A 21,582-nucleotide genomic window follows, 5' to 3' on the forward strand; every position below is an offset into this window, starting at 1 on the left:
TGAAAGATAAAGATGTAATGGCAGATACTCTTCTTCAAGTCAGGCCATTTCTTGCTCTTCACCAATGAACTAGAGGGAGGATAAATTTCAGTGAGCTTCTCTAGGAGGCTGTGTTCCCAACCCCCATTACTCTGGCTCTCTTTTCTTATAAAGCTGGTGGTGTGGCACACAACACAAATCTCTGGAGGGTAGACTATTGCTCCTCTGCATCTATCTTCTTGATGCAAAACACTGGTCTCTGGAAACATGAATTCTTCTACAGACCCAGCAACTCACACAAACATTATTCTGTTCTGATTTTATTGAAGCCACCATCAAAGAGACTACACACATTAACATGGCTTCTTTTTATAGCAACACCCTCTTCTGAGCAGTTTGCTATCTGGTTGGTCATCAAAGGGTCTGCAGTATCCAAAGGACTCTTTCTGAAGTGAGGTCTCTTTCTTGCTACTTCCTCTGACTGAAAAGTATCATTATAGACAAGGTTGGGAGAACGATGGGGTGGGGTGCGCAAGGTTGGAGGAAGGTAGTGGAGGATGGGTGTTGTCTTAGACAATGTAAAACCAAAATAGACTGGGGGAGGGAATGGGTTTATTTCAGCTTACACTTACATAGCATTGTCTGTCACCAAGGGAAGCCAGGGCAGGGACTCAAGCGTAGGAACCTGATGGCAGGGGCTGATGCAGAGGCCATGGGAGAGTTCCACTTACTGGCTTCTTCTTCCTGGATTTCTCACTTTAGTTTCTTATACATCCTAGGACCACCTGCCCAGGGGCAGCATTGCCCACAATGGGCAGTGCCCGTTCATATATTATTCAACAGTCAAGAAAATGCTCCAGGGTCTTACCTACAGGCCAATCCTATGGAAGTTTCTGTTTGTTTTTATAAAGTTTCCTTCCTCCCAGATGATCCTACCTTCTGTCCAGTAGACATAAAGATACATTTTATAAATGTGTGAAATTTTACAAAGAATAAAAATTTTATTAAAAAAGAAAATAATTGATACCTAAGGAGACAGCCTGTATGACTTAAGTTTAATACATGTGCTCGTGCTTGAGCACTCACACACACACACACACACACACACACACACACACACACACTGTGCAGGCCCCACGTCTGCACACTGTGCTAATTTTATGTGAACTTCATACAAGCTGGATCCATCAGCGGAGGAAACCTCTACTGAGAAAAAGAGGTCATAAGATTAAACTGTAGGCAAGTCTGAAGAGCATTTTCTTAATTAGTAATTAACAGTGTAGGGGCTCAGCCCATTGTGGGTGGGGTCACCCCTGGCCTTGTGCTCCTGGGTTCTATAAGAAAGAAGACTGAGCAAGCCACCAAGAAGAGCAGGCCAGTAAGCAGCACTCCCTGCCCCCACGGCCTGCATCAGTGCCTGCTTCCTGGTTCCAGTCCGGTTTGAGTCCCTGCTTTGGCTTCCTTCGATGAGGAAAGACAAGCTAAACCCTTTCCTCTCTAACTAGTTCTTGGACATAGTGTTTTATCTCTGCAATAGAAACACCAAGAAGAACATGGCACATGCACACACCTGTAGACAAACTGCTTCAATATATAAAATAATTCATCTTTAAAACACCAACTGGTACCTCATTTGTGTATAATAGTTCGTTTTAGTAGTAACAAAGAGCAAACAAAAACAAAGCAGAAATTAACTTTACATGGATGAGTTATATCCAATAATATATGATTATATAACAGGGACCCACAACCTTCCTTTGAGCGTCTTTGTGACTCTTTAACACAGTTCCTCATGTTGTGGTGACCTTCAACCATAAAGTGATTTTATTACTACCTCATAATTGGAATATTGCTACTGTTATGAATTGTAATGTATATATCTGATATGCAGGATGTCTGATGTGCAACCCCAAGGGAGTAAAGGCCACAAGTTGAAAAACATTGCTAGCTAAGAAAAAGATAAAATAGGAGATTTGTCTTATAATGATGAAATCTGTATTTATTCTGAATAAAGCCTTTAGTGTACCACAAGTGAGTGTTGCAAACAAATCACAGAAGGAAGACACTTTGGGAATTTTCAATCTGGGCCCTTAGAGTGATACGCTGCTTGCATGTTAGTCCTAGAAAGAAAAAAGTATTGATCAAAAGAGCATCATTGGAGATGAACAGGCCGGTGGCCAGACTGGTGCCCGGTGACAGTCACAAGCAAGCTGTCCATAGTTCCTGGAGCTCACAGTGGTCAGGCCCTGGGCTTGCCCTGAATGGCCACAGTAGAGAGTGCCTGTGCCTTCAGAGGGCTCCCGCCTTACTGAAACCCCTGAGGGCTGTACGTCTGAGGAAAAGCCTTTCAGGAAGCCAGACTTCATCTATGACTTTGACCTGTGACTCCAAGCCCCGGCAGCCAGCTGAGTGCTTTCCTCTCCATGGGTATCCTTCCATCTGACCAGGAGCCAATGGGTGGCTCCCATTACACACTAGTTTCCCACAATATAGTCCAGAGTGTAAACCTCATGGATTGTCACAGAAATGTGTGCTCTTGACGGGCTCCTTTTGGGCAGCTTCACAGCGCAGGCTCTGGAGAGAGGGCTCTTTTCCTTCCGTGGTCAGCAGCAACTCCTCAAAATAGAGGAGCTGGTCAACTTCAAAGCAGTCGCTGGCCCGAGGAACCACTGTCTCCAGATGCTTCCAGATCTCTGCCTCTCCGGCGTTCTGATGCCTTGCTCTCTTGAGGTAATCATAGACCTCCTCAAACGTTTCCATCCCTAGCTTCTGTACAGCTGATCTGCCAAGAAAGGTAGGAAAGATTACAGACCTCACATAGAGATCACCTCCAAGAAAATGTATTTTGAAGTCGGTGGTTATACAAATAACACCATGACCCTGGCATTTAGGAGGGAAAAGAGACGGACCTAAGGTACAGAATCTCACCCTCAGCATTCACCAGTGGCCAACAAGAGATGCTTGAGTGCTGTGGCTCTTTGAATCCCAGGTACTCTTCCAAACACTGTGAGCACAGCAAACTAGACAAGGTATATTCTTGCCTTCACCCATGTGTTCACACACAGTGGATCTGTTGGTGTTTCATTATGATAATAACCCAAGAAAGACTACTTATAATGAAAAGGCAAAAAAAAAAAAAAATCCAGCAAAACTCCCCGACACAACAACATAAAGATAAAAATTTGAAACAAAGGATTAGCAACTGCACAGAAGCCCCAAAGAGCATCCAGTCTGAACTCAGAGCCCAGCCCTCAGTGACACAAAGGGACAGAGGTTCTTCTCAGACTGGAACAACAACTCGGGTCTCAGCAATATTCATGCATGTAAGCACATTTAAATCATTTCCTAAATTAAAGGTCAAAGGAAAAAAAATCAGCCATGCCATAAACTCATGTGAGGCCAAGAGGAAGTGGGCAGACAGGTGTTCCCACAGCAACCGTGGAGGTGATGTACTCGGAGACTCGGAGAACATGTTGGTATTTCTGCAGTCATGAACTGAATGCTCAAGATTCATAAGATGGAAACTCCTGTTTAAAGGGATGCTCTTTCTGTTCTTTGTGGTTTCTGAAAGGAGGGCAGCATCCTTTGTACTGCTGTGTTAAAAATGACTGTGTCTCTTTGTAGGGGGGAGAAGTAAGGTATGGATGGAGGGGGCCGATCGCTACCATTAATCAGAGCTCTCACAAAGTTCCATTTTAACTTTCTGGCCCCTTTTTATATCCCACTTCCTTTTTCATAAAAAGGAGTCAAAAGACTTTAAAGTTGCTTAAGGGACTCTTCGATATCAGCTTTGCCCAAGTCCTTCATTGACAGTTTGAACAGCACAAGGGTGGGCAGGCAGTGGGGACAACAGAGGACTAACTAGTACCCAGTTTCCGGGCTTATCAGGTAAGGATGCTGTGGGTGGGATAATGGCACCTGAATGGAGTCCAGTCTCCGAAGCCTAAGCTGGGCAAATCCCACCTCATGTCTCGCTGACTCAGGACATTGGGCTCCCAGGGAACAAACAGTTCCTCTCTCCTTGCCCATCTTCCAAATCTAGTCCCCCTTCCCCAGACACACTTACTTGGCTTTTATTCTGCCTTTTAAAATTATTGGTTATTTTATTTATTTACATTTCAAATGTTATCCCTTCCCAAACCTCCTATCCCCCCATCCTCCCTGCTTCTATGAGGGTGCTCCCCTACCCACCCACTCCTGCCTCACCACCCTAGCCCCTACACTGAGTCATGGAGCCTCCACTAGACCAAGAGCCTCCCCTCCCATTGATGCCATATAAGGCCATCTTCTGCTGCATATTTGTCTGGAGCCATGGGTCCCTCCATGTGTGCTCTTTGGTTGGTGGTTTAGTCCCTGGGAGATTTGGGGTGTCTGGTTGGTTGATATTTTTGTTCTTCCTGTGGGGTTGCAAACCCCTTCGACTCTTTCAGTCCTTCCCTTAGCTCCTCCATTGGGGTCCCCATGCTCAGTCTGATGGTTGGCTGCAAGCACACACATCTGTATTGGTCAGGTTCTGGCAGAGCTTCTCAGGAGACAGCTATCTATACCAGGCTCCTGTTAGCAAGCCCTTCTTGGCATCAGCAATGTTCTGGTTTTGTTTTTTTTTTTTTCTCACCCTATTACATATTTGCTATTTTTTTTTTTTGTTCTTTATTTTTGTCTTGAAACAGAATCTTATGTAGCCCAGGGTGGCTTCAGATACTCTATGCAGTTGAGGCTGGCCTTGAACCCCTAATCCCCCTGCCTCCATCCCGAGTCCTGTGACACAGCACTGACTATTCTTTCTCTCTTTTCTCTCTACCTCAGAGGCTATGAAGAAGAAGGCCATAGGTGACCTTTGACTCTATAAGGGTGACATATGAAATATCCTCCATTTTAAATCCTAGTTTAATTTTGGAACAACCTCATATTAACAGAAAAGTTCGAGAAGGGCAGATACCTATTTTATGTTTGAGACTTTTGAGAATGACTTGCTAACTACAGGCTTCCCCACAGATATTTGGTCTTTCACAGTGAAGACCAGTCCCCCAGCACTGAGGTAGAGCAGAGACTGCAGAATGACCTTGGTTTGGTCTCTCCGTGGTTTGAACTCTCAAGAAAGCCAGAAGCCAGCTTATGAGGAGACTCCCTTAGTGAAGTCACCTCACTTGTACCCACTGGGCCTAACCACTCTCATTCTGCGCTGTCTCCTTTTATGTTCCTTCATGGTGAATGAGGGTCCCTAGTTCATGGCTGACCAGAGAGCAAAGCAATACTGCCATTATGGAAATCAGTGCAGAAGGTTCCTCAGAAAATTAAAAATAGAATTATCATGTGGCCTCAGCTGATAGGCAGGCAGCCCCTGGACCTAAACACAAAGGCTCCATACAGCACAAAGATACCTGCATGGCTGTGTTCATTGCTGCCATGTTTACAATCGCAAGGAAATGGAACCAACCCGCATATCAACAGATGAATGGATGATAAAATGTGATCCATACACACAATGGAATTTTATCTAAAAAATGGAACCATAAAATTTGCAGTGAAATAGATGGATCTGGAAAGTATAATATTAAACAAAGTAACCCAGACTGAGAAATAAAAACTATTCTCTCATATGTAAATTCTAGTTACACACACACACACACACACACACACACACACACACACACACATACACAAATGAGCAAGCAGGTGTAGGTGTGAATGAAAGTAGAAAAAGACCAAAGGAAGATGATAATGATGTCATCCAAAGATGACAAGGAAAGTTGGGAGTGGGTGACAGGTGGAACATGAAAAAGACAGAGCCGGGGGGAACCTACAAGGGAAAAGTGGGTAGGAGGAAGATGGGGGGTGGTCAATTAATAGAAACAACTTAAACTAAAGGAGACATTTAAAATACAACATAAAAATGACAAATAAACAACCTATTTTGGGCTCTAAAAAATACCCCAAGAAAATGGGGGGCTAGATGCCTGACATTGCTTATTGATGACCCCCACTCTCATCTGGATGGGTTGCTATCTCAAGGTAGTCTTAGTGTGCAGTGTGCATTTTCCAGCTGACTAGGAGCGTTGGACACTTTCTTAAATTCTTGTTTTTCAGCCACTTCTCTTTCCTCCTTTGAGAACTGCATGTTCATTTTATTAGCCCATTTATTAACTGGGAGGCATTTGGTGTTCAACTTTTACAGTTCTTTCTCGATCATACCACAGACTGTAATGAGAAAGATACTCTGGTATTGGCATAAACAGATGCTTAGGCCAGTTAACAGAATAGAGGATCCAGAAATCTGGCATAGCTTAGACCACCTAATTTTTGACAAAGGTGCCAAAAAAAATTCAATGGAAAAATGATGGTCTATTCAACAAACGGTGCTGGCGAAACTGGGTACCCACCTGCAGTATAGTGTAACAAAATCCAACTTGGCATGAAGAAAATATCTTGATTCTAAGACCCAAAATGCTGAAGCTGCTACAGGGTAACACAAGGATGTGCTTCAAGACACAGGCAAGGCAGCATCTTTCTGAACAGAACTCCAACTGCGTAGGCACTTGCCTCAGGGTTCAGCATATGGGCTGACATAAAATTTAAAAAGTTTCTGTACAGCAAAAGAAACCATCAACAGAGCAAACAGACAGCACACACAATAGGGCAAAATCTTTACCAGCCACATGTTAGACAAGGGACAAATACACAGAATTTATAACATTTGTAGCAGGTGTGTAGTTTGGTCTTTCTGTGGGGTCCCCTAACAACTGGAGGGGGGGCTGTCTCTGACTCTGCTGCCTGCCATTGAATTTCTTCCCATAGTTGGACTGCTTGATGCGTGTGGGTCAGTAGGAGAGGTACTGCTGAGTCCTGATGTAGTGTGTGTTGGGGGGGTTGGTACCCAAGGGGAAGAGAGGAAGTAATGAGAAGGAGGGTTTGTGAGGGTGGGATTAGAAGGAGAGGAGAGAGGGGAAGTTGTGACTGTGATGTAAAGTGAATAAATAAATAAATAAATAAATAAATAAATAAATAAATAAATAAACTGAAAAAATTAAACTCGTATGCCCTTTCAATAATGTTCTCTCTTTTCTAGGGATGAAAACTAAGACAGGGCCTCCCAGTGACAAGGGGAACATCCTGTATCTAGGTACCAACCTAACGATGCTACCACACAGCTCTCCTGATGCTGCATGAGGGTTTCCCTTAGGGAAAGGAAGCATTTTCTCACACGAATCCCATCATTGGAGGGACAACCTCTCAGAGCAGCTATTAGCTTCATAGGACAAGGTGGAACCATGCAGACCCCGAAGTTCTATCTAAATCTCTACGCACTGGCTGGTGGGTCCTGCCACCAACCTCTTGAATGTCTTTGTGTGTGTCTTCCAACTCAGAGGCTCAGTGACTTCATCTACAATCTAGAGGCAATGCCTGGGCTTCCTCTAACTGTGATGTTCAGAAAATTCAGAAAGACATTCTTTGCTTACTGCCGACCAGTATTCATTGAAAGAGTAAGGAAATAAATGATTCAAACATCAGTAGGAAACTAGATAGCACAGCTGAAGATGGGAACTATTAAGAGCTTTGGTCAGATGAGTGGCTATTCCTTGAGAAGAAGGGAAAAGAGGAGCCTGTAGGACATGTGCTTGAGGATCTAAGTACCAGGGACTGACTTTTCCACGTGTGCAATGGAGTTCTCAGTGAACATTTTATGTGCTTTTAGACAATTACAGATGCTATAAGTTACCCCCTTAAGTATAGTTCTGAGTCTGATAAACCACAGTATATATCCAGCCCCTGAGACAGAATGTTTCTAAACTCCTCGACTCCAAATCTGTTTCCTTGAATTCTTTTGTAATTGTTTTGAATCCTTTCTTCACTTTTGGTGACCAATGATCTCTCTTCTCCAGAATGTCATGTATGGAATCATTCAGAATACAGTTGTGTTGTCTTTCTTTTCCTATAAGGCAGTGCCCAAACCAAGTTACTTTTGAAGTAGAGGTGGGTTCTGGAGGTTCAAATCTAAGATCAATTGGCCATATTGGTTGGGGCCTCAGGTAAGAGAGGCAGGGCATTGGGGTGGTGGGGAGAGGATGATGGGATCAGAGTCCCACAGTTCCCTTTATAGGCATTGTCCTAAATACCCAAGGACTTCCCATCAGGCTACTTCTTAAAGGGCTACAACATTTCCTAATAACACCACGCTGGCAACCTAATCTTACATATGAACCACTGAAGACAGAGAAAAAGCTTCTTTCGCTTGGCATGGTGCCCTGGATGCATCACGATTCATCCCTCTGTACCACTGATCAGCATTTCCTCCACCATGCCCCATTTGTTCATCCATCCACAGCTGACCAACACTTGGATTCTTTCTAGATTTTGAGGGTTGTGAATTACTATATAAAACATATATATGTTTCAGGTGAGCATATAGTTTTATTTCCTAGGAGACGCCTAAGGGTAGTGTGTTGGTGGACTATGGTAATTGTATATTTAATATTGTCAGAAATCACCATCTTCCACTTGTTTGTTCCACTCTGCAGCTCCATCCCCACTGCTCCTGCTGTTCTGTGTCCTTGTCAGCATTTATACCATCTTCAAAGCTTTGATGCCAGGGCTCCACGTCTCTGTTATCTATTACTCATGTGGTGGGGAGTATGCAGAAGGAGGCCCATTTTACATGTGAAGAAACTGGTACCTTACCTATCATCAGTGTTAAGGTGAGTAAAGCTTGGTTCTCCATTGTTTTGATTCTGGCTGGTCGTCCACGTGGCCAGGCCACACTTCTCTAGGCCAGGCACTACCTCCATGTATGAAGCAATGCCACTCACGAATGGAGTGGTATCTAGATGCGTGGCTACTAGAGATCTTGCTAATAACTTGGACACAGTAGGTGTCCGTTTTTATTTAGTATCCACAAATGGAGTTTCTACATTTCTAATGTCCTCTAAGACAACTGAACAAGAAGATAGAGGGTTGTGTGTAAGAGTATTCCACCCTAAAATGTGTTTTGCTGCCGAATGCTAGCTTCTCTATCTCCCCTTGTCACCAGGAATTCTATTTCTTGCCAGTCCTGTGAAGGGGCAAATACAGGGGCTGCGTGATTACTTTCAACTTCATTATTAAGAGTGTAACTTCATTTCCCCACAGTTGTCAAAGTTAGAAAGTCTAAGATGAAGATGTGGGCAGGTTTGGTGGCTGTGGAGAGGGGCTTCACTGACCTCCCAGAGGGTACAATTCTGTCCTCAGTGGTGAAGGACAAAACTGCAGACTCCCCTTGCAACTCTTCCTAAGGCCATTAGATCATTCTGAGGTTACTACATGCTTTCTCCTCATTTCCTTTTTCCTTCCTTATATCCCGTCACCCCCCTTAACACAATATCACAAGGGTATCAAGTGTCAATGTAAATTTTGGAGAGGATACTGCCAGGTTACAATGAGGGTATGGCTCAGAGGAGGAGACCCAGGCTCCCAGATATGCAAGTCCTGCTGGTTTTATGCACGCCTTGTTCCAGGGGAAGGGAGGTAGATAAAAGGTGCTCATATGATGCAAGGCTTAGGTATCGGAAGTGGGAGGGAGTTTTCATTCATTTAAGGGTGAAGATAGGGGATGATATCTGGTATGGAGACATGAATCATGAACATGAATTATTCCTGGTAGAGTCTGAGAGAAGAGCAGCCCTGTTTAGAGGACAGGAAGGCTCAGAGTATATAAGTTCTGTAAGGACAAAGAGTGGTTGGGGAAGTTAGAAACTAACTGGAGAAGAATGGTGAAAGATAGGGCGAGGGACACAGAGCACAAGACCATCTCAATAGATACGGAACAGGCTCTTGAAAGAGTTCAACATCCCTCGTAATGATACTCATGAGGAAACTAGGAGTGCAATGCCCATATCTTCACACAATTAAGTCATATTTTAACAAACCTCATTTGCTGTACAAAATGGGGTAGTGGTGGCATTCTCTCTATGAGCTGAGACAAGTGTGCGTACTCTCTCTATCCCTGTCTTGTACAGGACTTGAAGGCTTGGCTAGTGCAAGAAAACAGCAGAAAGAAATAGAAAAATATGTGAAATTCCCATATTTATAGTTAATATGGTCCTATATTTAGAAGAACCTAAATTATTCACCAGAAAATTCTGAGATGTAATAACTTATAGCAAAGTAGAAGGACAGAAAATCAATATACCAATAACAAATTTGGTAAGAAAGAAATTAGGAAAAAAATCCCATCCACAATAGCCTCATATAAACAAACACCAGACAAAAATATTGGGCTACACCTAGCCAAGGAGGTGCAAGACCTCTGCTGTGGAAGACTTATTTGTTACAAAGTCATATTTGTGTGTATGTTTGTGTGGGGGTGTGAGTGTGGGTGCAGAGTTCAGGGACAGCCTGCAGATGAGAGAGAAGCTTTTTATACTATAAACATTTGACAGGGATTAATACCTATAACTGCCAAAGAACTAACACCCCCACCCCCACCCCCAAACCAAGGCATTCGGTCAATAGGTAAGGAGGTAAACTGAACAGGCAATCATGAAAAGAAGAAATATAAATGGCCAATAAATATGTGGGGAAATATTCAACCTACTTATCCATCAGGGAAATGCACACCAGAGCTACACTGAGATTCCATCTCACTCCAGACCCAATGACAGCATCCGGAAAACAAAGACAAGAGATGCTGGTGAGATGCTGGGGACAACATTCGCACTCTGCTCCTGAGAGTGTGAGCCAACTGCAGACACCTGGGAATCAACACGGAGCTTCCTTGGACACATAAAGCAAAGCAAACCTACCCAGTGGTCCATATTTAGCATCCCTGGGCATTTACTAGAAGGGCTCTAAGTCAACATGCCACATGTGTATTTAAGGCAGCTCTATTTAGAACAGCTAAGGAAAGGAGCCAGCCCAGGTACCCTCTAACAGCGTCTGGATAAAGAAAATGTCACACATCACACATATGCAGGAGGAGATTCTATTCAATTGCAAAAAAGTAAACTAGGCCAGGGAGAAGGCTCAGTTAACAAAGTGCCTGCTGAGCAAACATGGTCTGGGTTCAGATTCCCCAGCACCCATGTAAAAGCCAGGCATACAGGTGTGTGTCCTCAACACCAGTGTTGGGGGCAAAAGACTGGCACCATCAGACGGACCTCCGGAGCTCATTGGCCAGTCAGCCTAGACAAATTAAAGAGCTCCAGGTTCTCCAGGTTTGAGACCTTGTCTCAAAATAAGGCTGTAGGCTGGTGTGATGGCTACTTAGGTAAAAGTCCTTGTCATGCAAGCTTAGTGATTCATGTTTGATCCTCTGAGATTCATGGTGGAAATGGAGAACTCACTCCTACAGGCTGTCCTTTGAGCACCACATGTGTGTCCATGTGCACAGAACCATTTTACACTAATAAAAGGAAAGGCATGACCAAAAGAAGTGCTGGCTTTGACTTCTGGCTTCGGTATGCATGGTATGCATGCACACACTCATGCACTAACCCACGTGGAAGAGCTCAGACATCACACCACTTAAACATATACATAATAGAATTGGGAAAAATGAAATTATAACACTTGCAGAGAAATGAATAGAACTGGAGACCATTGTGTAAAGCAAAAGAAGCCAGTTTCAGATAAAAAAATTTAATCAGTATAGAGAATATAGATTTGCTACTTTTTTTGACAAAAAAAAAAAAAAAAAAATGTCCAGAGAGGAACAAAAAAAACAAGAGATAGGCATGAGGGGACAGAAAGACGAAGAGGTGCAAGTTTCTGGCACATGTGGAATTTAGATATAGAGTTATATACATTCATATACACATGAATGCAGAAAGGGGAACTATTTGGCAGAAGCGAACCAGTGAGAGCTAGGGAGGAAGGCTGTGGAATATAGCTGGCCAATGAATGTGAACAATGTAAATATATATATATGTATATATTAACCTCAAAAAGCAGAGATGAGGGGAGTCAGCCAGGCAGGCTAAGACCTTGGAGCCTCTGTGAGGGATGCTGATTTACCCCAGGTGCACAGGAAGCCTCTGGCCAGATGCCATGGTCTGAGCAGTGTCCCAACAAGACTCTGTGTTGTTGAGAGTGGCTGAACAAGGAGCCACTGCCTGTAAGAGCTCACAAATGCCTCAGCGCAGATCCAATGATTCCCTACCTGAGTCTAACGTCAGGAGGTGATGTCGCTCTCCTGTGGAGCTGGTCTCCTGAACATCAGAGTTGAGTCTGTGCTTACTTCTCAGTCTGGTACCCAATCCCAAGTGCACTAACTAACTAACTACCCATATGTTTTTATAAACGTTTCCCAAAGAGTACAATCCATACATGTTAATAACAAGGGTTATTCCATGTCTAACATCCTGACACCTAGGCAGCAGCAAGTTAAGCAATGGCGTGTTGGAAGTTTGCTTCCTTGCTATGCTCTGTGGATTGGTGTCATTATAACTGTGCAAGAGTTGAAGTTAACACCAGCCTTTGTCACTACAAGATTGTGGCACCTCATGGAGACTGTGCTTCTAATCAGAAGACCAATGTGTGTGATAACTTCCCACGGCTATCCCGACTTAGGCATGACAATGTGCTATATTTTAAGACATGATAGAGTGTAGAGTTTGATACAATTTGTGAGTATCTAAATCCCTTCAGACATGAAGAAGCACTTTTAATAGAAGAAGCATTGTGGCCATTCTTGCACATATCTCCTTGGATGCAATTATCCTAAAACAAGAAAAATAAGCCCACAGAAAATCCCGATTTTCAGACACGAGTTCCACATTAACTCATTATTTTCGTATTGATTTGCTGTCATGCTCATTCAACCCTTCCTAATGATGTCTGGATGGATGTTCACAATAGCATGATTCCATGTGGAATGGAGTGACTTTAAAACTCAGAAGCACAGGCTGGAGATACGGCTCAGTGGTGAAGCGCATGCTTAGTGAGGCCCTGGCCAATCCTCAGTACCCCAGAAGAAAATCGGGGGCTGGAAAGATGGCTCGATGGGTAGTGTCTGTTGCACAAGCAGGAAGACCTGAGTCTGGTCCACCAACGCCCGTATAAAATCTGAGCATGATGCTGTAAGGCTATAGTCCTAGAGTTGGGGTGGCAGCAGAGATGGATGGATTCCTGGGGCTCGGTGGCCATCCACCCTAGCCCCAGGTTCAGTGAGAGGCCCTGTCTCAAAAAAATAAGGTGGACATGAGAAAGCAACTCCACACTACACCACGCACACAAGCAAGCACACATGCATAGCCCACATACAACACACACACCCCACAGAAAACACACACACACACATGCACACACTTGCACACACATTCACACATAATTTTTTGAAAAGCCCAATAATTAAATACCCTTCATATATAGGTTACATAGATAAGACATAGCTAAGGGCTGTTTGCCACTGGCAAGGTGATTCCCAGAGGAAAGCATCGGAATTCAGAGGCCAGGGATCTTTCCCAGCTACCATGCTGATGGGTGCCCATGTGAATTATATTGGCAATCCCCATGTCTTGTGTGCTCTAAACTGCCAAGCAATGAGCCACGGATCAAGGGCCACATGAAGCCCTTCTTGGTTTAATTGCAATTTTGCTTCCTTTTATCAATGAAACCTACCAGGTTTCATCTTCTTAAACCAATGCCATCCAGATTTCCAGAAACAAATATTGGAAGATAAATTTCCTGATCAAACAAAATGAGGAAGGGCTTGCAAAGCAAAGTTAAAAAAAAAAAAAAAAAGGTAAAGAAAGTAGGACATGCCAGGTTTGGAAGACTTGTGGATTTGTTTGATTTGGGGCCTCCCTCTCTCCCTCCCTCCCTCCCTCCTTCCCTCCCTCCCTCCCTCCTTCTCTCTCTCTCTCTCTCTCTCTCTGTGTGTGTGTGTCACACGCACATGCACGCTCACACACATATCCACAGGCCTGTATGAAAGCCACAAGCTGATGTTGGAATGTCCTTTTCATTTACTTTCTTACCTGCCTTTCTGAGATGGTTCTTGCTCAAATCCACCCACACCCTTGCTCCTCGGTGCTGGGTTACACATGTAACAACTACACTTGCCTGCAAAATGGCTGCTGTCATCACAACTTGGCTCCTCATGTCTGTGCAGCAAGAACCAAGTCATTTCCCAGCTTCTCTTTCCCTGGGTTTCCTTCCCTTCACAAGGCCCACCCCCATGGGTTTCACTATGTGGTCCGGGTAGATCTCAAAATCATGAGCTCCTGCCTCAGCCTCTCAAACACTAAGATTTTGTGTATGCATCACCATTCCCTGTTAAGGATAAGCCCTTGTGACTGGAAACTGTAACTTTAAAGCTGCCTTGCATTTAGTGAGGTTTGTCAAGAATCCCCCTTTGTCACTACTGGTCACTTCTCCACTTGCTCAGCCCAGCTCAGCAAACCCCTTCTCCCTTGATCCTAGCCAGGTTCTTTTAAAGCAGTTTTCCAATCCAGTGTCCTAGTTTTGTGTCTGTTGTTGTGAAAAACACCTCGACTAAAAGCAATTTAGAGGAGGTGAGATTTATCTCCATGAGCAATTTCAGGACTGCAGGGAGGTCAGTGCAGGACTGGAAGCAGTTAGTCACACCAGCCAAGGGGGAGAGAAATAAGCATGTGCATGCTTAGCACGAGGCTAGCTTCCCGGATTTCCTTACCCAGTCCAGGGTGCCAAACCAGAAAATAGTGCCCCCATTACAGGCTGGCTCTTTCCACATCAATTAAGACAATCAAAACAACACCCCCACAGGCTCCTTGAGCTACAATGTCTCTCACCCCGACTCTTCCAAAACCACCTCTCTTCTAGGTGATCCTAGATTGTGTCAAGTTGAAAGCTCAGCCCAACCCCCACAGCCCACCCCTTCACAAGCCTACTGGCAGGAAAGGGTAAACTGCTGCCGCCTCTGCTTCACTCAGCCTAATACCTGTGTCCTGTCACGCTGTTCTCCAAACTGTCCTTGCCAGCTTCTGTTTGGTGCATTTGTTCTTTGGCAGTCTGACAATTTGAAATGGCCCTGCATGTGGGCTAACCTGGGCTAGCCCCAGTGCATGCCAGGTCCAGGGGCAGTCATAAGTGTTTTGGCTTACACAGTAAATCATGTGTGCTCACCTGGGTTATGGAATTTCAGACAATGACCTATTCAAGGCTAGAAGGATGGTTCAGTGCTTAAGAGCACTGGCTGCACTTCCAGAGGACCTGGGTTCAATTCTTAGTGCCCATATGGTGTAATTCCAGCCCCCAAGAATATAATGACTTGTTTTGGATTTCTTGAACACCAGGCAGGCATTAGATATACAGGCATATAAGCAGAAAAAAACACCCATACACAAAATGAAAAAAAAAAAACTGTAGAACTTTAAACACAGTTTTGCACAATATTATGAAGAAAATACCAGGACCGTCAGCTTTTACCACGAGGAAGTGTGGTTTCTTTGGCTCTTTCAAACATGTCCACACGACACCTTATAGAAGCTGCTCCTTTGATCAGGTAGGGTTTATTCTCAATACTTGACAGAAATAGAACAAGAGGGATGGAAGACAGAGTTAGGAAGAGGGAGGAGAGGAGGAAGAGGGAGGGGAAGAGGATGAAAAGGGAGGGGGAGGAAGAAAGGGGAGGGGGAAGGAGAAAAAGAAGGGGGGAGAGCAGAAAGAGGGAAAGGGAGAGGAAGAGGTGGGAAGAGGAAGAGGAGAGAAGAGGAAGAGAAGGAGAAAGGAGGGGGAGAAGAGGAAGAGGGAGAGAAAGGAGGGGGAGAAGAAAAGAATCAAGCTACAGGGAAAACAGCTGTGACTGGGACCCACACTTCCTTCCCCATCAAAGGACTGCAGTGAATTCACAAGAGGATAAGTGAAGCTGGCATCTGCTCTGACAGGAGGAGGTGACAGGAGTCTGCATTGTGCTGTAGAATCAATGCTGGGAAGGGAACCGACAGGAGAACTAGTTCACCTAGAGATGCCAGTTTCTGATTCTCTTCTGCAGCCAAAGGAGAGAACTTTCCCGAAGGTGGGCTTTCCTGAGGGATTTGTAGCTACTGTGGTGTATTGGGACGCCACCCATTGTTGACCTCTGGCCTCCAGACACACTCTCTAGCATGTGCATGAGAACCCAGACAGACCTGAACACACGTCCACGCATGTGCACACACATACCAACTCATGCTGTGGCTATGAGTGAACAATGGCAAAGAATGCTGTTATGGCGCAGGTGGGTTCCGGACCTCAGACCCTGCTGCACAACGCCAGTGTCCCAGACAGATGTGCTTGGCGGACATTTTTATAACTCTCAGATTCAGGCCAATTATCTCCAGTGAATCCTCCTCCCCTCCCTCCCCTTTCTCTGCTGTGTACAGATTTATTTTACTGATAATTTTAGGAAATGATAAATACTGAGAAACGGATCGGCCCATGCCCCGTTACACACGTGTTGACCCAGATCTGGTCGTTACACATGTGCACGCGTATGAAACATCACATTATGCTTCATCAGGACGCAGGGTTACTAAGTCCCAGGTATAAATAAAACAACAAAAGGGAAAAAAGTTAACGTCATTCAATCCATAACACATAGGAATCAATCAGGCTCCATCTAGGCTAGTGTCGGAGACGACTGCACCCCGGCCTGAGGCTGAGGGTGGTTACAGCTTGTTTGATAGCGTTCTGGGTCTGCTAGCCACATGGCTCCTGCATTTTAATGGCTTGTGGAGCAGAACTCTCTGTGCTGCTGACTGAGCAGGAAACCTTTCTCACTTCAAGTCTTGAAATACTGCATTCCTATTTCATTTTCCTGAAGATCTGACTGGGAAGTGTCAGACAAACACAAGGCTGTGTTAATGAAGGTTTCTTTTACTGCAGAAATCATTTGGTGGGAAACAAAGTTTTGACTCGATGTGTCATATAGACAGTCTTGGGAAGAGGTGATTTGGTGGTGTGCATATGCTCAGCCCAAGGAGTGGCACTATTAGAAGGTGTGGCCTTGTTGGAGGAAGTGTGTCACTCTGGGGGTGGGCTTTGAGACCCTCCTCCTAGCTACCTGAGGATGCCCAGTCTGTTCCTGGCTTCCTTCAGATGAAGATGTAGAACTCTCAGCTCCTCCTGCCCCATGCCTGCCTAGATGCTGCCATGTTCCCGCCTTGATGATAATGGACTGAACCTCTGAACCTGTAAGCCAGCCCCAATTAAATGTTTTCTTTTATAAGAGTTGCTGTGGTCATGGTGTCTGTTCACAGCAGTAAGACCCCGACTAAGACAGATGGGAAGAATTAAATCTTATTATATAAGATTTATATATTGAGCTATACAGAGTCCATTTTACAGATTCAAAGCAGTAAAATATTGGAAGCTGCATGTAGTTAATGGGGTAGTGTTTCCTGGAATATATATTTTACACCCACACACACATGGTGGCGGGGGAGTTGCAAAGAGAATGGGAAGGGAAAAAAAAAAAAAGACACAAAGACTGTAAACAGGTATCTGTGGCAGCTGAGTTTGTACTTTTCCTTGGAGATTTGCATTTCCAAGCAGGAGAAGATGCTTTCAGCATCTTGGTATCTGTCTTCTAGTGTAAGCATTGCAGGAGACAGGGTGTTGGACAGCCAGGTCTAGTTACAGATTCAGGATTGGTCCATGTGTTCCTGGAAGAAAGCTTATTTTTGGATCTGTGAAAGGAATACATAAATGGTGCCAGACCTCGGCAACACACACGAGGGCAAATGTCTTCATTTATTTTCCCCTCGCTGTGTTAAAATATTCTGACAAATGCAATTTGAGGGGAAAATGTTTCATTCTGGTTCACGGTTCAAAACGGCAGTCCCCCTATGGCAGGAAGTCATCTCACACTGCATCCAAAGTCAGGCAGCGGAGAGTGATGCATGCTTGCAGCTCAGACAGGCAGCAGAGAGTGATGCATGATTGCAGCTCACACTGCACAGAGTCAGGAAGCAGAGAGTGATGCATGCTTGCAGCTCACACTGCACAGAGTCAGGCAGCAGAGTGATGCATGCTTGCAGCTCACACTGCACAGAGTCAGGCAGCAGAGAGTGATGCATGCTTGCAGCTCAGACAGGCAGCAGAGAGTGATGCATGCTTGCAGCTCACACTGCACAGAGTCAGGCAGCAGAGAGTGATGCATGCTTGCAGCTCAGCTGACTTCCTCTGTCCCATCCAGGGAGCAAGATTGCCAACACTAGATGAGTCTTCTCACCTCAATGAATTTAAGAAAGATAATCTCCACCAGGCACAATCCCCCTCTGATTCTAAAGAACACCAAATCGATTGTTAACAGCAACTATGATAGTCATTTCACGTCTTTGTCCCTGTGGGGACAGTTCATCCTTGGATACTGTGGGGTAAGAGGAACAGGCTCCTCCCCTGCCAACCTGCCCCAGGTTAACAGGTGCTGGGTGGTGGGAGAGGATGAGTCGGTGAAGAGGGATTACCTCGCCCATCTTTGGTTAATCATAATCATTGTTGTCAGTGTGCTCAAGTCCCGTGCACTCTGTCATAACCCTGCCAGCTCACATCAGACTGCAGTAGCCTCTAAATGTCTGCTTCTCCTGTATCTGCCTGAGATGTCACATTGCTCAGAAAGGTAGGAATCCTGTCTCCCCATGATGGTGTGTTTGGAGCCTTTACAGAAGCTGGGCATTAGTACCAGTAAGCCTTAGTAACTCTTTATTTCAAATCTAAAAGTCTGTTGAATAAATGATAATTTAGCAAAATTTGAAATATCACATTATAAATCTTTGTGGATTATGGAAACCAATTTGGTAGAACACATCAAGGGTTGTGCCCTATGAATCAGTAATTATAATAAAAGGTCACCTTTTATAAACCAGTAATTGTAAGACATTTGTCAAAGGAAAAAGCCTCAAATCTAAAAATAATGTTAGGCTAAAAAAAAAAGTTTATGTCAGCATTATATATGAGTTGCAAAAGCTGAAAACAACCCAGAAGGATATTATATTATAGAGAAATTAATTATATTTTTGAAATGTTTAATAACTTTGAAAAATGCTCAAGAAAAGTGAGCAAGAAAACAATATCTGATTTTTTTAAAGCTCCCATTACATCATAAGAATGCTTTCTGCTTTTCAAAGTACATCCACAATGTCTTTATAAGGACTGTAGACTATTCCACTGGCTGTGTTGGAAATCACCACAGGTTTGACAATAACATAGAAGAGATAACAGCTACTATTCTAAAGCTTTGTTCTGTCATGAAGTAACCTAGAGAGCTGACCAGATGAGCACACACAGTTCTCCCCACTCTCCTTGCTGGAACATGCAATACTGCAGAGATCTATATTGCTTTTTTCAAAACATTTATATCATTAGCATACTTAGAGCTTCTTGCTATTGAAGCAGTCCTATACTTGAGGTGTGACAGCATGAGCCTGTAGTTAGCTACTCAAGAGGCAGAGGCAGGAGAATCCTCTGAGCCCAGGAAAGAGTTCAAGGCCTGCCTGGGAGATAGTGAGACAATGCCTTAAACACCAAGATTAATAATAAACAAATCAATCTCTCCTGAGCTTTCCTCTCAATGTGGCAGTCATTGCCGCCATGAGCTCTCTGCACTGCAGTCAGCTGTGTAAGACCGGGTCTGCAGACATCCCCTCAGAGGCTGAAGTGAAAATGACACCCCTGCCTGAGGGTCTATTGGCAGTTAATAGGTGCTGGGGAAGGGGTGCCGGTTTATTCAGTGGTGTAGCAGCAGACAAGTTGTCCTGCTCCTGTGAATAACTTCTTATCCACACCCATGCAAGCAACTCTAATTAAACTCAGGTGGTCACACATGATAAGAAAATATGAGGAAGTCAGATTTCAGAGAGGAGAATGGGGGTGAAGATAACTAAAAGTTATCATATACATAGAAGAAACTGTCAAAGAACAAAAATAAAAATGAAGGAAATGGACGTCAGCTCTCCAGTGCAGTTGTAAATGAGGGATCCTTACCTTGTTCCTCTCTTCTACCTTATTATTTTATTCAAGGGGAGAAGAAACCTGTAGGAAGTTAGAGTGACCATCACTGAATAAGCTTCACTGCCCTCACTAGGAGATGGGCTTATGCTGCTGAGTCTTAGCAGAAGCATGAAGAAATGAGTATCGCTGCTCAGGATCAAGAATGCAGCTTGCAAACATAATTTGAGAGAGAGAGAAAAAAAAAACAAAACAAAAACAAAAACCAACCAACCAAACAAAAAATATGGAATAGTGCATCTTAAGAGACTGCTCTTCCAGAGGTCTGAGTTCACTCCCTAGCAACCACACGGTGGCTCACAACCATCTGAAATGAGATCTGATGCCCTCTTCTGGTGTGTCTGAACACAGCAACAGTGTACTCATATAAATAAATCTTCTTTAAAAGAAAAAAGAAGTTTCTCACCCAATGAAGCTGTTAAAGACACCCTCTTACTATACCTAGAAACGGTGTGTATTTGAGTGATTTGATATGATTCTCTGAAAGCAAGGAGAATATGTGGGCCTGGCTTCATGCGTAATACGGAAAAATGAAGGGTACGTGCAAAAAGCTTCTAATATGCTTGTATTTGCTTTAAATTTTACTCTAATTAGTGGGTCACTTGAAAATATGATGATTAGCAATTAGGTTGTTTTTAATGCTTGATTTGGGTTTTCATTTTCAGTTAGAAGTTTTATTAAAGTAGAAAATCAGAGGGGCATACTATTTCTCTCCCTTTTCAGAAAACCAGGCTATCTGACTCACCTGTTTATCACAATCATACAACAGCTGTCTACCTGATTATAGGTCAAAGTGAACTTCCTTTGCATATGCACACCCACATCCAAAGTCAGCAATGTCTTCATACCTTTGTGCTGAAAACTAAAACAATTATAAGTCTGACACCCAAACGCTTATCGTCATACATATGACTAAAGAAATGGTGGTTTATGTACATGTGTGTACAGACAGACGTAATAGAGGTGATGCTTTCATTTGCACTAACATATCTAGAAGAATTATGCTAGGTGAAATAATCGAGACACATATACATTCTGTAAGCTCTCATTTATATAAACAAACAATATATAGAAATGGGGTGGCTGGGGGTAGTGGGAAATTCAAAATTAAAGAGAGCTGACTTACAGTTATATAAAGAAACTAAGTCTTCTCTCTGATACAGATCATAGCTGAGCCTAGGGAATGCATCGCCTATACTGGGCTCAGTCAATTAGCCATCAAGAACATCTCCCACAGCCATGCCCATAAGCCAAGCTGACCTAGTTACATCCTCAGCTGAAGCTCTCTTTCCAGGTGATGCTAGGGTATGACACATTGACAGTTAAAATTAACCCACACAATTCTACAGCCTTGCTCACTCCAGATTAGGAGAGCTCAACTTGAACCTTTGCTGCTTGCTACAGGTAAAGACACTGTGGTAATAAAAGAGTTGACCAAATGCTCATTCAATTAAAAGGTGTCCTCTAATAAATATATACCACCACGTATATGCTGGCAAATACTTAGAGGGCTCTCTGAATCCTTGGCACCTTGCTGTGTGACTTTTCCTGAGACTATAACATAAACATTTATTCACCATAGGTAGGACACCAACATCAGACCAAAGAAACTTCTCAATGAAAATCTAGCTTGGGGAGCCAGTAAGTTTATTGGGGTCACTT

The 21,582-nt window shown here is 43.8% G+C and overlaps 1 protein-coding gene across 1 annotated transcript in view; it reads right to left on the bottom strand.

Moving 5' to 3' along the window:
- Positions 1–2,487: 2,487 nt before the first annotated feature.
- Positions 2,488–21,582, bottom strand: part of NEK11 (NIMA related kinase 11) — a gene marked incomplete at both ends in the record, with an annotated part of 199,899 nt that continues 180,804 nt past the window's right edge. Inside the window, one exon of the mRNA XM_080934672.1 lies at positions 2,488–2,761. Within this exon, the coding sequence (XP_080790798.1) occupies positions 2,488–2,761 (274 nt within the window). The remainder of the gene's footprint in view (positions 2,762–21,582) is intronic.

The sequence above is a fragment of the Micromys minutus genome (genome assembly GCF_963924665.1).
Source record: "Micromys minutus genome assembly, chromosome: 21".
Taxonomy (NCBI): domain Eukaryota; kingdom Metazoa; phylum Chordata; class Mammalia; order Rodentia; family Muridae; genus Micromys; species Micromys minutus.